We start from the raw sequence: 14556 nt of genomic DNA, 5'->3' as shown, positions 1-14556 counted from the left end.
CGGCAGTTAGTGCTAAACATTCACTGGTAAAACACAACATTACTGCCAACTTACAGACTGTGCTGGCTTAAGAGGCAGCATAGGCAGGCACAGGAGTAGCAAACTGTCCTTCTCCCGTTAGACAGGAAGTAATGAGAAGTAGCACTTCCGGTAGAATGTCAAAATAAAATGAACAGTGTGCCAGAAACGAATAAAGGTTGCATGAACTTATATAACACTACATAACGTGAGTGCTTAAGGAGCCAGAACAATCATCATCAAATGTCAGAGTCTCACTCACCACCAGCCTCCTCCTCCTTCAGGAGTAACAGCTGAATGAACTGTTTCAAATGTCAGTGCATCTGCTGATGTAAAAGGATGGAACTAGTCAGAAAGGATTTCAATGGAAATATTTCAACTTATCCAGTCAAAGGAAACATTGTAAATGTATTCATGTTGTGCTTTTTTGTTCTCTCAGTGTTCCAGGTGGAGGTGGATTCAGGGGTGGAGTCTTTCCAGCTACCCTGCAAAGCGTTAGTTAAACTGCCTAACAGTGTTAAAGTTGTGTGGAAGGACAAATATGGAAAGGTCCACGTGTATGAGAATGGCTCTGACCAGCCTGAAGAACAAGAACAGGCTTACAGAAACCGAACGAAGATGAATGAAGACCTGCTGAAAACTGGAGACCTCAGTCTGACCCTGAAATACCCCACAGAGAGAGACACAAACACCTACACCTGCACCGTCTACAGCAGGGAGGGAAACATCCTGATGAAGAAAGAAGTGGAGCTGAAAGTCAAAGGTCAGTGGTGTAGTTACAGGTCAAAGGTCAGTGGTGTAGTTACAGGTCTGAGGTGAAAAAAGTGAACTGACTGATTATGGAATTTTAAAGTAGCCCTAAATTAATATGCTGTGTGGGAGGAAAATGAATGATTATTTAAAGAAGAGCAAAGTGACTTGAGCCCCCTTCACAGTTGCCTGCCTACCTTCACATTTGGCACTGTGCCATTTCTGACAGACTTAACTTGTGCATGTGTGTGAGCAATCTTCTTCACACATGAATCCAGTTATGGATCCTCAGAAGGTTTAACTAAGACTTTTAGAAGCGAGATGGCAGAAATCAATGAGTCACTGCAGACATGTATAAAGCACAGCCTGGGTAAACTTTAATTACCTGCTTCCAAATTCAGAGAAAATTACGTTATTCTGTTTCAACCAGAAACCCTTACGGTGTGTTCACACCGAACGCGATGGACGCGAACAAAAACGCCCCAAACGCCCCTAATTTGACGCGTGCACATTCGCGCCTCAACGCGTGTCCAAGAAAAATCCATCGCGCGTCAAAATATGATATTTTGACGCGCGTGAACCGGAAATGTGGGAGGGATGTGGGAGGAAGTTGTGCCAGACCGGTATCTTTGCAAGATGGCAGCTGTCGAGTTAGCGCTTGAAGAGAGAGTCTCCCTTCTCTATGTACTGTGGAGAGCAGAGCAGCGGCGTAAAAGACACCCTCGCCGTACCTGGGTCCATCAGGTCCTCCAGAGGCATGAGCAGTTTGGTGAGTTTCACCATTTGCTCCAGGAGCTGCGCCTGGATGACGGCCGATTCCAGCGACATCACTGTCTTTCACTCGGCCAGTTTGAGGACCTGCTTCCCCGGGTCGGTCCCAGAATCGCCCGCCTAGACACCAATTACAGGCGCTCAATCCCACCTGCAGAGCGCCTGTCCATCTGCCTGAGGTTAGTAAAAGTATTTAATACGGTAGTCCTTTATTGATACCTGTGCTAATACATGCTAAACCATCCATTTATACACTGCTAACATGGATGTGCTATGCTAACAGTGAATGTGGTACGGAGACGACTGTTTATAATATTTCTAGTGATACTCAGAAGGTCTCATCAAGTCCCGATTTAATTCGATTTATGCTGTTATCAGTGTTTGAATGATAGCATGTCTGTGGTGTCATATCAATGTATGCGCTCGGTGTTTGCTGATATCAAACTGTAGCATTAGGACCACTGAGTTAACCTTTGTAGTGATACTCACTCCTTTTTATTTAGACCTGGTTTAATTCTGGGATAGTTGAATATTTGTATATAATCCCCGCAGACTGTTTTAGATTATATCTAATATATATCATGTAATTATCCTTATAATTACAAAAGGTTTTATGTAAGATTTATGTTTTGCAATTTGTAATTTTGTAATTTCAATAATGTATTTTGTAACTGCAGTACACATAATACTCATTTTAAACAATTTTGTCCAGGTTCCTTGCCAGCAAACAACTCCTCCAGAGAGGCTGTCCTGGTGAGGGAGAAGTTCATGGCTCACTTCTCGGCGGAGGGAGCTGTGTCTTGGCAACCAAAGGAGTAGCCTGTTTGAAGTCCGAGTGACTTCCCCACAACGGCTCTTTTAAGAGCCACCCACAAACCTCTAAAGAGTGTTCCTGTCCTTTTAAATTTTTCTTAATAAATGGAGCTCTACTCCAAAATAAACTAACCTCTTTTTACTCTCTTAAATAACTTGTCTTCACTATGTTCCTATATACAGTGTGGTGCAAAAGTTTGGGCAACCTTATTAAAAGTCATTATTTTCCTGTATGAATCACTGTTACAATGAAAAATGTCACTTACATATATCATATAGGAGACACACACATTGATATACACTAAATATTTATTTCATTTCTCTTTTTTTGTGTCGCAAATTTATGCACCTGCTTGATTTAAACAGTTATTGCACACTTTCTTTAAACTGCATTTCACTTCTCAAATATCACTGTGTGTGTCTCCTATATGATATATTTAACTGACAATTTTTATTGTGACAACCAATAATTTGTACAAGAAAATAATTACTTTTCACAATGTTGCCCAAACTTTTGCATCCCACTGTATTAGTATGTTTTGTCATTAGTATAATATGAAATAAATTCTACTTGTGTCAAGTCGGGTGCCAATATTTGCTGTGTAGTAGAACAGAGACATTAGTCATTATAAATGTTTATTTGAAAAAATATATAAATTCATTAACAAAAACATTTATCATAAATATATGAAATTTAACTATTTACAGAGAGACAGGAATAAAAAGGACCCAGCTTGGAGTGGAAGAGCCTCAGGGAGAAGGAGGAGAAAAATAAGAACATTGTTTCTGCCCTGGAGAGCTGCTGCCTCATCAGAAAACTACTGATCATTAGGGTCCAATGTTTCCAAATTTAACACAGCTGTGCTGTTTTCAAAAACTAATTTATAAATTTGAAATTTCACGAATTCTCGTGTCTGAGGCGGCATGCTCTCCAGAACAGGAACAAGGCCGAGGAGGAAATGTTCTGTTGGAGACGGGCGTGGCCTCTTTAGGGACTCCAGGATGGCCAGCTCCACCGCCGATGGACCGTCCTGGGACCCGTCCCTCGCCCGCCTTCGAACTGTCCTCCTCTGTGGGCCTGTAAAACACAGCACAAAACAACACAAAGTAATGAGAAGGCTGCTACTAGATTTTCATTTTCAAAATTGAAAAAAACAGGATATAAACAGATTGGTTGTAGATATTTAGTAAAGGTGATCACAAGGGAATTCAAGCGAGTAAAAAGCTGTCAGTGCTTGATGTTCATACCTGTGGGTGCAGCAGCAGGAGCTGAGGGACCAGGGACTGGAGAGCCAGGAGAAGAGACAGTTGAGGACTCTGCTGCATGATTACTTGACTCTATGAAGACAATATTAAATGTTAACAGGTTGAAGACAATAGTCATAGAGAATATTATATTATTATATACTTATATACTTATTATTATATACAGTGGTCTCTCATTTATTGCAGCACATGAACAGTAGTCACAGTTCTCACAAGTTGATTCTCAAAGTGAAAACCTTTGTCGATTTTAAAACGTAAAAGTATTATGCCGCGCTTTTTCTCCGTCTGCAGCGCCACTTTTGTGCGCCTTTTTTGCTCCCGGTGCAGGTGTGTATTTCCGAATAAGGGTCATAGTTATGAGTGTTTTTGTGCTGTTTTTTTCTATTGGACGTGATGGTTATCAAAACCAAACATGATAAGTTTGGCAAGCGCAGGAGACACGACACGGAGGAGATTTGTCATTTGGGCTGCAGAATGCAATGCGCATCGTTGAAAGCTGTACGGTGCAATAAATAAAATCAGCGAAAAGGCGAGGCAGTGACGGATGAACAGCGGGACTACTGTATACTGTTTATTAATAAACAAAATATGTTCCTGTATGACAACACGCATAAATTAACTGCCTACATTAACTCATTGTAAACATACCTTCTGACTGACACTCCCCTGCTGCCTCTTCGGGCTGTCCCTGGTCCTCGGGGGAGAAGTTCTCCACGGTCCGCACCATATTACCGCTAGTCTCCCGCGGGGTGAGGAAGGGGTCCAGAAACCCCATGACCGTGAAGAACTTCCATTTTCTCCCCGATCCTGCTGCAGACCCACTCCCCTTCTCCTTCTCTGTCTTCTTCTCCTTATTATAAGTGTCCCTGAGGCTCTTCCACTTTCTCCTGCAGATGTCCTCTGAATAAACGCATTATCTTGTTAGCGGAAAGGTATTTGTACATCAGTGGGAAAATAGCGGGACAGTAGGCGGGCTTGCTAGCTTTTGCGCGGGTACATCGGGTCAGTCTGAAAATTAAAAAGAAGAAGGAATGAACTTACCAGGTTGCCCGATCTCCTCACTTATGTGTCTCCAAGCTAGGTCCTTTTTATTCCTGTCTCGGTAGAAGTAGTAGCTAGCATCATATAACTCCGGGTGATTAGCCACGGCACTGATGAGCTTTTCCTCCATACTGAATGAAGAATGAAGGGCTTTGGCTGGATCTGCCCCTTTGACCTAGGTCAGAGACACGTCACCAGGCTCCTGATTGGTTGTCGCGGCGCGATTTGACGCTGGAGTTCAGCTTTTTCCAACTCGAGCGGTAGACGCGAAACGCGCGTATGCACAAAATGCAACACAAAAACTCACGCGCGTGGTTTTATTCGCGAGTCAAACGCGCCAGACGCGCTACACTGACGCGCGTTTCACGCGTTTTGGCGTTTTCGCGACGCAAATCTGCTTCCGAATTTTCGCGGGACCCACAATCGCGCGTCATCGCGCTTTTCCATTGACTTTACATGTAAACCTGACGCTCTATTCGCGTCCATCGCGTTCGGTGTGAACACACCGTTACACTGTCGGGACAGAGGCTGCTCCTGAGGCCTGATTCGTTTGGTGGTCTTTTCCCTTTAAAATAAAGCTATTACTTCCTGTTGTTCCCAGGACCTTAGCCTCCTTGCAGCATGAAGCACCTTTAAAGCAGCTGCTGTTGTGAATTGCTGCTATATATTTATACATAAAACTGAATTTAATGCTGATATCGATCAGAGAACGGTTAGCAAATACACAAACTTGAGCAGTGCCAGCATGCTGCACCTGCCTTGAAACACCTAATTAAGGCACCACCACACCCGTCTGCCAACTCGGTCACAAGCTTGCTAACAATCAAACACACTAATGCTAAACTGAACACAACTTACTCTCGTTGACCAACTTACCTGTTGTGGCATAAACATTAAATGGTAAATACAAACTGACCCAGTTCATAACCACAATGAACTTCACCTCCCTATCTTCTGGAGCATGTTGGGTTTGAGGCGACTTGTAAGGCAAAAGCTTCAGTGACAAAAGCCCTCAATTTCCTGTCCCCAACAGAGAACTTATCCCCAGATTACTCTGAAAATAAGGCTAAACAATTTTATTCTCTTTTGTATAGTATGTTATTCTATTTTTTTATTCTATTCTACTGTTTTTCTTAATTTTTGCTGCTCTTAACTTTGTATTGTCCGCTTTGTGCCGTGACCATACTGGGACTGATAAAGGTTTATCTTATCTTATCTATGCAACTAGTGCCTGAAGTAAGAACTTAAACTCAGACACTCACCTAACTTAACTGGGAAGTTGTATTTTCCAAGGTAACATTATTCTAGACACCTACAAGTCAAATATTCAAAAATGAAATATTGCCAATTCCAAGCTTCTGGTTTCTGAGATCACGGACTAGGCCCCACTTGTTACGTTTCCCTAAAAGTGCCACTGCACACTCACACCAGCTACAAAACCAACAAGGATGCCTGGCACTAGAGCTCACCTTTCTTTTGCCTTAAGTAGCTCTAATCGCTGACTAAAGTCGGCTGAACAAAACAGGGTGGCATCAAAGGCAGGAGAGACCCACATGAGGTCAGTTTTATTGGAGCTCCTGCAATGACTGTAACATTGTTCTTCAGCTTTCTCTGCATCTGTTAAACTGTCAAAACTAAGCAGCACAAGGTCACAAGAGGTCATGTTGTTTATTTCTCATCCTCTCAGACTGTCATGTGATCGTGGAGGAGGGGGTGGAGTCTGTAAAGCTGCCTTTCCAAACCACAGCTGAGCTTCCTGAAAAGGCCACAGTGAAGTGGGAACGATATAAACCAGAATACATGATGGTTCACATGTGTCAGAGTGGATCTGACCAGCCTGACAAACAGCACCAGGTTTACAGAGACCGAACAAGAGTGAATGAAGACCTGCTGGAAACTGGAGACCTCAGTCTGACCCTGAAACAGCCCACAGAGAGAGACAGTGGAGAGTACAGCTGTGTGGTCATCAGTGGGGACATCTGGAGGAAGAAAACAGTGCTGCTCACAGTCACAGGTTTGTTTGTGTCTTTGCTCTGATATGTAAGTTAATGCACCGTTAAATGATTGTTAGCTGTTCATCTGCAGATTAATTAAAGAAAGAAACACAACCACAGAAACAATAATTTAACATAACTAATAGTGCAATCAAGAGACTCGTTGTCTCCTTCATTCCCGCCAGCAGACAATAGCATTTTCCAAACATGAAACCTCTCCAAAACAGCTTAAACTGTTGTCATGTTTAAGTTATAAGTTTGTGCTTTTCTGTCTTCTCAGTCCAAAAACTGGAGGTGGATTCAGGGGTGGAGTCTGTCCAGCTGCCTTTTAAAACCACAGGAAACCTGCCTGAAGATGCTAAAGTGGAGTGGAAGGGTAACTACGGAAAGGTCCACGTGTATGAGAACGGCTCTGACCAGCCTGAAGAGGAGGACCAGGATTACAGAGGCCGAACGAAGATGAATGAAGACCTGCTGAAAACTGGAGACCTCAGTCTGACCCTGAAATACCCCACAGAGAGAGACACACAAGTCTACACCTGCACCGTCTACAGGAAGGGAAACATCCTGATGAAGAAGGAAGTGCAGCTGAAAGTCAGAGGTCAGTGCTGTAGATACAGGTCAGAGGTCAGAGGTTTGCATCATCTAATTTTCTGCTTCCAGTCAGTAGTGTATTTTGTAGCACCATCCATCCATTTTCTTATCCTTGTCAGGGTTACGGGGGGTTGGAGACTATCCAGCTACCACAGGGAGAGTGGACAGGTCACCTAACACATAGAGACAGACAGACGTTCATTCGCACACTCACACCTTTTAGTTTAGAATTACCAATGATCTAACCGCACTAACTGCATGGAGGAACCCGGAGAGAACCCACGCAAACACGGGAACACACTCCCCACAGACAGGCCCCAGTCATGTGGAATCAAACTCAGGACCTTCTTACTGTGAGGCCTGCTATTAAATTATTACTACTATATTCATTTAAAGCTACCTGAGGGTAAAAGCGGTTTCCCACTGAAATGTCTCTAATTGAGTTTGGGGCCAAAGGGAGCTGACTGATGGTACCATTTTAAAATGCTACCTCAAAAATGTATGCTAAAGAATATCTTACAAAAAATCTTTAACACTTTTTTGTTGAGAGAAATCTCATAAAAGCAGAGACGTTAAAGTTTGGTGACTGTGCTGTGAAAAAACTTGTTCCTCTTCTTCATTATTTTTCCATATTGCATGTTCGCCCCACTTACTTATTTCAGATAATCAGTTTATAATATTAGATAAGGATAAGTTGACTAAATACAAAACACATTTTTAAATGATGATTTCATTTATTTTGGGCAAAAGATTGTCCAAACCCACCTGGCCCTGTGTGAAAACACATGTTTGGAAAGCTGAGTTCACGTTCACTATCCACACTCAGGTGTGGCCATATTATTGCCAGAATCAAGAAATTCACTAAATAGAAATCGTCTGAAAAAGTGAAGTAGGCTCACAGACCTGAAAAGCAACACATCATGTCACTATTTACCACAAACCACAGATATTATCCACAAAAGGAGAAACTGTGGAACAGTGGTGAACCTTCCTATGAGCCGGCCAAAGTGACCCCAAAAGCTCAACAGCTCATTAACTCCAACGAACTGCAGGCCTCACTTCCCAAAGGTGAGGTCAGAGTTCATGACCCCACTATAAGAAATAGATTGCACAAAAATGGCCTGCATGGCAGCATTTCAAGATAAAAACCACTGCTGAGCAAAAAGAAAAAGGTTTGCATCACATTTTCTGTGAAACATCATACTCGGTAGAGGAATTTTTGTAAGGTTTGAGTCCTCTTACATCTGCATCAATCTAACAGCATTTAGTTAAGAGAACTCAGCAGCAGTCAGACATGGTGGTGTGATGGTCTGGGCTGCTTTTCTGCTTAAAGGTGATTCACTGTGTTTGATGGAATATTCAACTCTGGTCTTTACCAGAAAATCAGAAGGAGAATATCCGACCATCAGTTTCTACTCTGAAGCTCCAGAGTGGTTGAGTTATGCAGCAGGACGTTGATCCAGAACAGAGCAGGAAGTCCACCTCTGAACAACTCAGAAATACCAAAATGGAGGTACTGGAGCGCCCTAGTTGACTCCAGTCTCAGATAGAGAGTAGCGTGTTACTGTAATCAGATTACAGTACGCGTACAGTAATTCTGCAGGTAGTGAAGCAAAATTCCTCCGCTGTGCTTTAATGACTCATCAAAAGTTATCAAAAACACTTATTATTATTATATTTATTTTATGTAGATTATGTTTATTTTCATGTTAGTTAAGGCAAGTTTGGATATCTCGGGCTTCACTATCACATAATTTCATAATTTTATTAAAGACCCTCAAGGTCACCTTACAATAGTACAAGAAAATAAAAACAAAGTGTATGAAAAGTATGAAAGTATAAAAACTAAACAAAGGAAAAATAGACTAATATGGAATCATAATGAAGGGTATGCAATTTTGAATACATGAGTTTTAAGATGCGATTTAAAAGTGGTATTAAGTATATCAAATATATTAACCCTCTCAGGCTCAAATTAAGTTTTTGTTGCTAATGCACAAATACCTGCAGTGGTACTTCTGAGTAAAAACAACTCATCAAATATGTATGTGGGGTAATCGGGTTGTGAGCTTTTACTTGTTGCAAATCTGCAACGCCTGCCTTGAGAGGGTTAAAATTAGTTTGATGAAGTGAAACTTTTAAGTGTGAACACATGGTGACAGTGGGACATCAGTATGGGTCAAACAGTTTTTCACATCACTATAATTTCTAATAGCAGTGTTTCTTTCCTGTGGATTTTTTTCCTCTGATGTTCGGGTAAAGATTTGTTTGTTTGATCAACAGGTGTAGCTGAGACAGAATGATCATAGATCAAATTTGAGCTTTCAGTTTTTTCCTAAACTCCTTAAAAAGTGATTATAAATCAGCGTGTGATCATTTGTAGAAGGTGGTTTATTTTAAGAGTTTCAGTCTGTATTTAAAGTTCATCACAGCACCAAAGCAGCACTGGTGAAAGATAAAAATGATCTTATTATGGTTTCTGAAAGTGGAGTCATCTCTGTGCTGGTCCTTATTGTAGCAACTGATGCTGCTGACCACAACATTAGACTAGAAAAATTTGCATTTCCTGAGAAAATGCAGTGTGGATGCTGTAACGCTGAAGATGTCTGCTGAAAATAGCTGAAAAAGTTAAAAGTTGCAAAAATTGTATGGCGGTGAAGAAACTGAAAATTCTGCTGAAAACAAGTGAAGAAGCAGAAATTTTTGCTGAAAAGTGGTGAAAAGCCAAAAAACCTACTGAAAGGGGTAAAGACGTTGAAATTTGTGCTTAAAAGTGGTGAAAAAAAATGTTGCCCTGAGCAGGATTAGAACCTGGCCCTCCTGGTCTCAAGGCAGCTACTCATCTCACTGAGCCAAAGTCATTCTCACAAAGAAAAGGTGGAGAGACTGACAATTCTGCTGAAATGAGCAGAAGCGGCTGAGAATTGTGCTGATAAGAGGTGAAAAGGCTGAAAACTTTGCAGAAAAGAGGTGAATCAGCAGAATTTGGGCCGAAAATAGTTTTTTCTGAAAACAGCTGAGATTTGTTCTAATAAGAGGTGAAAATTCTCAAAAATTCTGTTGAAAAGAGGTTTTTGCTAAAAATGGAAGCAACTAGAATAATAAAGAATTAAGAGAAACGGGAAAACAATAGTGCTTACAGCATCCACACAATTACAGATGCTAGAATACAACATTTGTATTAAAGGAAATTGTCACGGCGCGGGCTGTACAGGGCGGATTGGACTCAAACAGATTAAACACAGACACCGGATGAACGTGGCAAGAATTTATTACAACAAGTGAAAAAAACGTGAATACACACTAATATGGAGTTTAGTGGCTATATACAGGTGGAGTGAAATAGTGACTAAGTGAAAACTGTGATTATAAACACTTGGGCTGGGGGAATATATACAAAGGTTAGGGCAGATACACACACACACACACACACACACACACACACACACACACACACACACACACACTGTGAGCTGGGACTGCTATGACTGACACACAATGGTTGGCAAAAGTGACCAGCAACCAGACTGTGTAAGCGGTGACAGTTTGCAGGCGTGGTCGGTGGATTTAGCTGAAGACAGAGCAAAAGATTAGCACAAATACTAACAATCAGCAAGAGACATGAACGGATTAGCACTAACGATGATTAGCAGACGTTCAGGCGACGAGTGGTTGTGAGCGCTGGTCTTAAATACTGCTGACATAATCAGCCTCAGGTGCAGCTCCCAGGTGGAATGAAGGTCTCCACCCAGAGGAGGAGCCCTAGAGCCCGAGAGAGAGACAACACATTGCCCAGTGCAGGGACCATAACAGCAGGCTAACATGTGATTCCCAGAGTTTCTAAAAGTGGAATTAGAGGCAGAACGTTTAGTTGTAAAGTCTCTCTCCCATTAAATCAGCTGTCAGTTTGCAGTCAGGACACAAGGGTTGTTTTTTAAAGACTGGATTTGAACTGAATGAAAAAGATTTCTGCCTCTTTTATTTTTTATTCTGAGATCTGCTTCTGTTCTTCAGATTTCTCTACAACTGTGAAACTGTGAAAACCATCTGTTGCTTTGTGTAGAGCTCATGTTGTGTTTGTTGTATTTGTTGTCCACTCAGACTGTCAGGTGATCGTAGAGGAGGGGGTGGAGTCTGTAAAGCTGCCTTTCCAAACCACAGCTGAGCTTCCTGAAAAGGCCACAGTGAAGTGGGAACGATATAAACCAGAATACATGATGGTTCACATGTGTCAGAGTGGATCTGACCAGCCTGACAAACAGCACCAGGTTTACAGAGACCGAACAAGAGTGAATGAAGACCTGCTGAGAACTGGAGACCTCAGTCTGACCCTGAAACAGCCCACAGAGAGAGACAGTGGAGAGTACAGCTGTGTGGTCATCAGTGGGGACATCTGGAGGAAGAAAACAGTGCTGCTCACAGTCACAGGTTTGTTTGTGTCTTTGCTCTGATATGTAAGTTAATGCACCGTTAAATGATTGTTACGAGTTCAGAATAATTAAAGAAAGAAACACAACCACAGAAAAATTAGCATTAACAGAGTAATAACGACAGATGTTCATGAGTGAGTATTTGAGTAGTGAGGGAGGGGCTTTAGTGCTGGTATGTTTCAGTATGATGATCTGAGGTTAGAAGCTCCGGCTCGTTTTCTGTCTTGCCCATCAGAAGATGTTCTGTTTTTGGTGTGACTGGGCTTCCTATGAGGGCTCATGACTCTCGTTCACCACCATTTGGTGTAGAGCTCCTCTAGATTGAGGTGGTTTTGTAATCCTCTCACCTGAGCTGACAAGCCTCAGCTGGTGCTGCTTGTTTTTTAGGCTACGGGTGGTAAACTTTAGAGTTTAAATGTGCTCAGTTTAGGCAGAAGCCCAACAGAGAAAGTTAAACCACAGTAAGGTAAATAAATCCTGACTGTGATGAACTTTGCTGATATTATATCTTCCTGGGCCCTGTACTACAAAGCAAGGTCAGCATCCAGTTCCATCAGTGTAATAGAGATTTAGCAACAGCTAAAAGAAATTAAAAACCTGTCTACGGTTTCAAAAACCTTAAATTAATAAACACATAGTTGTGACGAGGCGATGCACAGTTTGGCTTCGCTCAGTGGTTTCAGTAAAATATGGCTGAACCTGCACATATAGAACATATTCCTCCAGCACAGGATCTGTGATGCTTTTAAAACATGCTGGAAATAAAAGAATCACTGAAAACATGACGGTTCCAAGTGATTTTAAAACAAAACTCTGAAAATAACCAACAGTTTGAGTTGTTATTGTCTCAGCTGCAGACTCGCAGCTGTTCGAAGGTTTGAGAGTAAAGAGGAAATATGAAACCTGAATTCAAACATCGGCCCAGTCTGTGTACAAACAGTGTAGGATTCCTGTTTTAGGATTTTACTTTAATGCTTACTGAACATTTTAATTGTTTCAGAAATCTAAGGTTCTACCTATTATTAATACTCACCAGAGAAACACAAAGACATCATAACTCTATGAATCATGCATCAAAACTATGAACTATAACCAAACAAAGACTGGTGAATAAGGAGAATGACACAGTGATGGAGTAGATTAAGTGTGCACAGACCAGCAGGATGATGGTCAATAGTGCTTCTGTGCTCTGCTCCTCAGTCTGTGGCTCAACCCAGCTCACTGTCATCTGAACTCTGGAGTTAGCACATCTCCTGTGTTATTGAAAACTCTCTGCAGGACCTCACTGGACCAGTTTACACCGATTATGTCTGAGGAAGGAAGCGAGTTTTGTGTGTCTGACTGTGTTGTGTCTCCTCTGCAGGGAGAGTTCAGGTCCAGGATCAAACAGGGGACATCAGGAACAGAAGCAGCTCCATTGATCCGACTCCTCTGATGGCTGATCAATCAGTTTGATCTGTGTGTTCTTTGATTATTGATCAGTGATGTCAGAGTGGAGTCAGTGTGATGTTGTTGTTGTGTGTTTGAGACTTTTAGTGTCCATGAAGGTCTCTGCTGCCGTAGATCCTCTGAACTGTGACAGAGGTCTCACTCTGGAGGAAACTCTCAGCACTTTCCAGCAGCTCCTCCATCATGGAGGACGTTCCCTCACTGTAACAGGTGGAGGAGAGAGGAGAGGAAGCACAGGTGGATCCTCTGAGGAAGAGGAGCGTTCCTGCAAACCACATGCTCACATGACCAGAGGACAAGCATGTGCAGAAACACATTAAAGTCAGTCTGTAAACACGTTTGTGTAAATTCTAGTCGTGTTTTTCTGTTACATTCAAATTAAAGCAGAGAAAGCAGAACAAATGCTGAAGCTGTCTGTGTGAAATAAAGGAGTTACAGTACTCACACACACACACACAGTAGGGGTGGGTTTTAATAATCGATTTTTCAATTAAAATTGATTTTAACTGGAATAAACCGATATCAGTTCATTAAATCTGGAAATCGGTACACACACAGACAAGTTTGCCACGTTTGAAACGTCATTAAGCGTTTAACAGAAGGTAACCATCATGGCTACTTTTCTCTGTATCTATGAAGCGCCTTGAGGCGACTTTTGTTGTGATCTGGCGCTATATATTTGGCTATATATTTGGCTATATATTTGGCTATATATTTTATATAAATAAAATTGAATTGAATTGAACAGGACATTTTGATATTTTGAGGGTATTTTTGAGATACACTGCATGAAAAATGTAAATAAATATAATGCAAATTTGCAAAAAAAAAAACCCAAAAAACAGCATGCGCATCAAAATAAACTATTACAAGTGCAATATGAGTTCTGAGCATATACAGAAAACCTTAAAGTCAAACATGACTTTTAAAAACACCAGTATAGGCTTATAAGCCCCCCCCCCCCCCCCCCCCCCCCAAAAAAAAAAAAAAAAAAAAAAAACCCAAAAAACTACATTTCCCGTGAAAATGACGTCACTTCCATACTCGGGCATGTGATGGTGGACATGCGATAGCTCATGCTGATGGCTATTCCAACGTAGGAAGTGTTACAGACAATTGATAGGACAGGTGTGTGACGACCGTGGCTCAGGGGGTTGGGAAACGCATCTGTATCCGTAAGGTCGCCGGTTCGATCCCCGGGCTCTCTGTCCTGGTCGTTGTGTCCTTGGGCAAGACACCTGTTGGCAGCCTCGCTTCTGTCAGTCTGCCCCAGGGCAACTGTGGCTACAACTGTAGCTGAGAGTGAATGAATAGTGGCATTGTAAAGTGCTTTGGGTGCCTTGAAAAGAGCTATATAAATGCAATCCATTATTATTTCTAGAATATTACCGTATTTTTCGGACTATAACGCGCACTGTCGATGAACGGGT

General features: G+C 41.9%; 2 protein-coding genes across 4 annotated transcripts in view; one reads left to right on the top strand and one right to left on the bottom strand.

Annotated features, from left to right (window-relative positions):
* The window catches only part of LOC148103201 (uncharacterized), a 28894-nt gene extending 15573 nt beyond the window's left edge, over positions 1–13321 (top strand). For all 3 annotated transcript variants that reach the window (XM_087838496.1, XM_087838497.1, XM_087838498.1), the window contains 5 exons: positions 458–781; positions 6347–6673; positions 6934–7254; positions 11349–11675; positions 13041–13321. In XM_087838496.1, coding sequence (XP_087694622.1) covers positions 458–781; positions 6347–6673; positions 6934–7254; positions 11349–11675; positions 13041–13132 — 1391 coding nt within the window. In that variant the 3' untranslated portion in view covers positions 13133–13321. The remainder of the gene's footprint in view (positions 1–457; positions 782–6346; positions 6674–6933; positions 7255–11348; positions 11676–13040) is intronic.
* Positions 2972–4795, bottom strand: LOC148103202 (uncharacterized). Its single transcript, XM_087838643.1, has 4 exons — positions 4660–4795; positions 4267–4518; positions 3601–3690; positions 2972–3430 (listed from the first exon to the last, which is right to left on the bottom strand). The coding sequence occupies exons 1-4, from the start codon at positions 4787–4789 to the stop codon at positions 3171–3173; spliced, it is 732 nt and encodes a 243-aa protein (XP_087694769.1). The 5' UTR covers positions 4790–4795; the 3' UTR covers positions 2972–3170.
* Positions 13322–14556: the final 1235 nt, after the last annotated feature.

The sequence above is a fragment of the Neolamprologus brichardi genome, chromosome 3 (genome assembly GCF_056152115.1).
Source record: "Neolamprologus brichardi isolate AB-2024 chromosome 3, ASM5615211v1, whole genome shotgun sequence".
Taxonomy (NCBI): domain Eukaryota; kingdom Metazoa; phylum Chordata; class Actinopteri; order Cichliformes; family Cichlidae; genus Neolamprologus; species Neolamprologus brichardi.
This window is presented reverse-complemented; position numbering and strand designations above follow the sequence as displayed.